The 6,024-nt window shown below is 26.5% G+C and overlaps 3 protein-coding genes across 3 annotated transcripts; all 3 read left to right on the top strand.

Annotated features, from left to right (window-relative positions):
- Positions 1-1,771: 1,771 nt before the first annotated feature.
- Positions 1,772-2,618, top strand: EIN_111680 (hypothetical protein; the record flags this gene model as incomplete). Its single annotated transcript, XM_004185532.1, has 2 exons — positions 1,772-2,021; positions 2,242-2,618. The coding sequence occupies 2 exons, from the start codon at positions 1,772-1,774 to the stop codon at positions 2,616-2,618; spliced, it is 627 nt and encodes a 208-aa protein (XP_004185580.1).
- Positions 2,619-3,143: 525 nt separating this feature from the next.
- On the top strand, positions 3,144-3,552 carry EIN_111670 (hypothetical protein; the record flags this gene model as incomplete). The annotated part of the gene is made up of 2 exons (XM_004185531.1): positions 3,144-3,233; positions 3,295-3,552. 2 exons carry the CDS (start codon positions 3,144-3,146, stop codon positions 3,550-3,552), a joined length of 348 nt encoding a protein of 115 aa, XP_004185579.1.
- A 1,175-nt stretch (positions 3,553-4,727) lies between these two features.
- On the top strand, positions 4,728-6,024 carry EIN_111660 (hypothetical protein; the record flags this gene model as incomplete). Its single annotated transcript, XM_004185530.1, has 1 exon — positions 4,728-6,024. A coding segment is annotated over one exon (1,297 nt), but the record flags the coding sequence as incomplete, so codon positions are not given.

Here is a 6,024-nt window from a genome sequence, read left to right as displayed (position 1 = left end):
AACTGAATACTGTTTAATTTAGAATAACTTTTAGTTTACAAATTTTAATTTATATTGATCTGTATGCGTGTTATAACAAGTATATTTCTGGTATTGGAAGGGTTAAACAGAGAAAAAATATTTATTTGTTTTTTGATAATGGAATTGTGTAGTAAATTCTTTTCACTATTTTATACATAAAAATGAAAGATTTTAATGATATTAAAGTATTTTAATTATAAAAATACAATAATTTTTATTAGAGTGTATTTAAATTCAAAGTTTCAGAGAAAAATAATTATTTGTGGGTTTTGCATTTGATTGGTTTATTGTCACACAAATAGATGTTTTTTACTGTCAGTAAACAACAAATGTTTGTGATCATCTTTAAAGTAAAATAATATTATATATTATAATAATAATTATACTTAATTACTATAAGTAATGGTTAAATATTATATTTAATATATTATTTGTTTTCGTAATTATCTCCATTGTGATTTTATTCACACAAGATTTATAGATTTTTTGAAATTTAAATTTTTATAATCTTCTTTCAACAAAGATTATCTAAAATCATTAGATATGTAAAGTTTTTTTATTAATATTTTACCATTTAAAAAAGTTATTTCTATTAAAAATTAACAATATAACTAAATAATTTTTTGTGGTTTTTTATTCTTTTTTATTTTAATTTGCTAACACGTGTCAATTATAATTATTTTTCAAATTTTTTGATTGTTATTAAGATGAATAATTGTTTTTAATATTGTATTTTTTTTTGTATTTTTTTTTTAAGAAAAAACCATGGAAATTGTTATTTTTTAATGTAAAAAATAAAATAAATTATCAACACATTTAATATTGCTAAGTTGAAGGTGTCAAAACTTACAGATAAATTCCAAGTTAAAAGTTTTTATTAATAATCCTTTTATTATGGACATATTATTCGTAATTACAATCATTCAATAATAATTTATAAATTATATTTTTTATGCACATTTTGTTTAAAATTAAAAATTTATTGTTTAGAACGGTTTTACATTAATAATGTTCTATTTTTTTGTAAATGAGAAAAAAAAAGGTCCAAATGTTTTTCAAATTTGTATAACAAGAAAGTATTTTTTTATTAATTGGAATTAAAAATGACTTTTATTTATAATAAAATAATTTATTAATTAATTAATTATCACGTAATAATACAAATTTGTATTACACATGACAAAACAAGAAAAAAAATATTGTATTATTAATAATATAATATACTATTAATTATTATATTTATTCGTTTTCATTTCTAAACTTGTTATAAAATTTTTTTTCTTGTTTATAAAAATAAATCATTTATAAATAAATAAGAATATTTTACAAAAAAAACTATTATTTTTTAATTTATTTTTATTTAGTCACAAAAACAGCGCATTTTTTATACCATAAACACAAAAATCATGTTTTTCTATTAAATTGCATAACCTAACATAATTGTAATTATATTATATTTTTTTTAAATAACAATAACATTGTCCCGATTGTTTTTACACAATTTGAATATTTTTGACCGATGGACTTTTAAGCAGAATTATACCGCTTAAATAATTGAATAACTAATACTGAATAGTATTAATATTTTCAATAAATAGAATTTCATTATTTCAATTCTGGAGATTGAACAACGACAGAAAGAATAAATACTTAAGAGTCTTTTGTTTGTGAATATTTCTAGTAAACCTAATATAATATAATATATTAATAACTTTCTTTCATGAAAGTTAATGAACTGAAAAGTTGTTTAATGTTGCAATCGCTTCGAAAAGCAAATGGGCTCAGTACGACTGTCAATCCCAAAGATATTGCCCTTGAGGATATCAGTGAGTCCGTATTTTTTCAAGAAGTCAAGATGATTTTTTTAGGCGAAGACACAACACCCATCACTACATTTATAGAAATGGCTATGGACGAGTTTTCCGCCGAAAAAGCCGACAAAGGGGAGTGGTTAATCGATTCGAAAGAGCAAAAAGTGTGTTTTAGTTTTACACAGTCGTGTTTGTTCTTCGATATTATATACCATACATTAATAGTAAATTATACTATAATATATACTCCAATTATTATCTAATTATTACTTTAATTATTATTATAATTATTACTATAATATATACTATGCGTTAATGGTATTTTACTATTATATTACCGTATTATTACTAGTATATAAAATAGTTATTTTATTAATAAAATAACTATTAACAATTACTCAATGAACAGGTGGGAGAAAAATGTTCCAAAGCCTCACAACGACGTTCTTCAGAAACACATCAGTCATCTTTCTGGTTTACCTGTTCGACGACTTGAAAACGACGGAATGTCTAGATTTCTGGCTGAAAGAAATAGAACGGTACTCTGACTCTTCTGCGCCGAAGTATTTACTTGGGTTTGGGAATACCATTGATGACTGTGTGTATAACAAAGCGAACGCATTTGCAGTGGAAAACATGTTGATCCACAAAGTCATAGAACTCAAAGACCTTCCGAAGTCGTTTGCATTTTTTAAGACGATGATTGACAGTTTGGTGGAACCTTTGGTATCAGAGGAACCAACAAAAGAAGAGAAAACGCATAATTCTTGTTGTGTAGTTTTCTAAGTCTGTGTTATTTTTGTTCAATGTTATCTCGTTTGAGTTTAATAAATTCAACTATACTTTATTATAGGGGGATAATAAACCGCTTTGGTCTTTTTAACCGCTTCCACTTGATTTTATAGATTTAAATAATATTAATATAATAAAATGTATAGTACTGTTTACCATGAAGGCTGAATATGCATCGTGGAGACTGTTTCTGTCCGAGTTGGTAATTTGTATTATACTTTTTATTATAATGGTATTAGTTATAACTATTAAATCGATTGTAAGCAGTTAAAAAGATTAAAAAAAATTTTATCCCCTTTATATTATTATTATTTAAAATTAATATAATACCATTTATATACAATTATTACGTAATTAAAATAATAATAATTACAATAGTTTATCATGTATCATGACAAAACAATACTTAATAATTATTTGATTAAATAAATAAACCATTTTTATAGTATTTAACTTATAGTATTTTAATTATAAATATAATTGTAAATTTGTTGATGTAAACTGTGATTTCATTTCAAAATGTCAAATCCTTCAAATGAGGAGATTTTATTGAACGAAAATGACGACCAGATTGACTCCCTTCAGATGAAAACTCAAGCTCTCAGAAAAGTTTGTTGCACCCCATTAAATCTTCTTTTGTCCCTATTTAATTAAATAATTTAATACTTAGGCTTCTAAAATACTTGGCAACAAAGTCGTCGACAGTTCGAAAGAAGCGGACGCCACCTCAATTGAGATGGAGGGGTTAGTGTCCATGACAAATCATAGCATTGATGGTGTGAGTCGGATTGTTGGTGCAAAAGTGACATACAGGCACTGTTTTTTCCTTATTTGTGGCATTGTTGTCCTTCTCTTGATATTGTATGGTGTCTTATTCAAAATGGATTGGGGAACAAAGCCACAAATCACTCCTCAAGACCAACAGTAGTGATGTGTGATTTTAAATGTTATTCATAAAATGTTATTGTTAAACCACAGAATGAACCTTCGACGGGTACTATATATTATGATAAAATATCATTGAAACAAATTTTCTATATTTCAATAGTTTAAATTATAATAATTTAATTATTATTTATTATATTAGATGAATGGTAAAATGAATAGTAAATTAACTAGATTTTAATAATTGAAGGTTAGGTTCATTTCTTGTGGATTGCTGCGACTGTAATGTTGTTGTTTTGTGTGATAAAAATGATTCCACTTGTTCCTTCGATAGTGACTGTGGGGTTCTTTCCATTGCAAAGAAGTTCTGCGCCATCATAAATTGATTTAGCAAACCCAGCTGAAGACTTTGGGAAGTAACCGTACGAACTCAGTGGAAGCCCACGACTGTCGATGTACATAAAACTATCAAAATGAGACTCTAACTCAGTCCCTGTAAATGTTGTATTTAACTCGTCCATTTGTATTTGGTTCTTTTCTAGTTCAATTCTTAATTTGATGCACTTTGAAAGTATTATTATTTATTATTTGTTTAATAATTTTATTTAATACAAAGTTTGTTTTATTAATATATTTTAAAATGTTACTATTTATAATAGTTGTTCATAATTAACTACTTATTTTTTATATTTTATTATTATTGAATTGTTAATAAAAAATAGATTATATATAATTATATAAATAATAATTATGTATAATAAAATATAATTATAAAATTATTATGAACATTATTATTAACATTATTATTATTAAGATTGTTTAATTATTTTTTTATCTTTTATATAATTAAATTATCATTTGTTTATTTGAAATTTTTTTAATAGTTATTTATTAATTTCATTTTTAATATTTTTTAATTTATATATAATTTTTGAGTTGTTTCATATTTAAATGAACTAAAATTTATATTGAAAAATAAAATTATTTTTTAATTTTTTCAAATATTTTTTTTTTAATTACTATACAATTATAAAATATTATATTTAAATTGTATATTTTAATTAATAAAAGTCAAATCACATCATTATTTATTTGGTTTCAAATCAAAACATAATTATAAATTATTTCCTGTCCATAAATAAATTATAATTATAATACATTTATATTATATTATTTACTCTAGTTTTTGATTATATACTATAAGATAATTAAATCCAAATGATTATTCATCCGTTCCTTTTAATAAAATTCATAGAAAAACAAGAAAAAGAAGAGAACAAAAAATCAATGGCAACCCTTCGAAAACAAGTTCCCTTACTAGTCGAATGCCGTCAACATGCTGCTGAACTTCGAACCAAGCGGCGACAAGAGTTTCTTTCTCTCAAACGTGTGATCGATGAACCCACCAAACCTTCCTCGCAGTTTTATTCCGACGAACAATTTGCTCAGAGCAAAAGTATTATTTATTCAAAAAATAGTTCCGAACCCGATTTATTAGATGCACTCTTAGTCCTCAAAAGTTTCCCTCCTCAATTCGAAATGATCGATATACTATATCTCTTACTTAATACTCCAAGTGAAAAATTAACAGTGGCAACACTCAATGTACTCATCCAGTGGTCCGTTTCTTCAGCTTTCTCTAAAGCAATCTTCCAATCTCATCGCAATTTCCTCAATTCGTTCCAACAAATTCTGGAAACCCTCGGAGATATCTCAAAATATCACGTCGTCTGGCTCTTGGCTAATTTGGCCTCAGAACCCCCAATCTTTAGAAATATGATTTACGAAGATTTCGTTGTCGGAATGATTCAGTTGGCAAAAAACACCACGTATGCACCTACTATTCGGGCAGTCGTCTTTTTATTCCAAAATTTGTTAAGAGGAGACCCGCCAATTCCAGAATCCTCGGCTCTCTCGTTGTCGGAGTTCCAACTCGAAATGGTCAAGACAGGGGACCCTGAGATTTATAAAGACGCACTCATCGGATTCATGCTCCTGGATACCCGAGAGAAGACGGAAAAAGTTAAGAACTATTTAATTTCAAAATTCCAGTTCCTTTATGAAAATCTGCAGATTACCGAAAACGACGCGTCAACCAGAAATGAATGCGAAAAAATCATTTTTTATATTGCTGGAAATAACTTGCTTTTCACGGGAACCGAATACGTCGAAAAACTCGAAGAGATCGGATTCCTCAATTTTTCAAAAAACTTTGTGATTGAGTGCGGAACGGAGGGGAGCAAAAGCGCGTTTTGTTGGTTTTTACGTAATCTCTTTGTGATTGACGACGTCGGAATGTACCAACTCTTAAACTCGAAAAATCTCATGTCACAAGTCATGCTTTTAATACAAACAACAAAACACCCACCCACATTCCTTTACGCATCACAGGCGTTCCTTGAGTTTTTTACGTATTGTGGAGCTGGAGAAATAAGAAGATACTTTGATAAAACACTCTTTTTCTTAACTTTTAAAAGACTTCTTGAAACAAAGGAGGTCCAATATCACAAAAACG

The sequence above is a fragment of the Entamoeba invadens genome, assembly GCF_000330505.1.
Source record: "Entamoeba invadens IP1 unplaced genomic scaffold scaff_1105074725955, whole genome shotgun sequence".
Lineage (NCBI taxonomy): Eukaryota > Evosea > Mastigamoebida > Endamoebidae > Entamoeba > Entamoeba invadens.
This window is presented reverse-complemented; position numbering and strand designations above follow the sequence as displayed.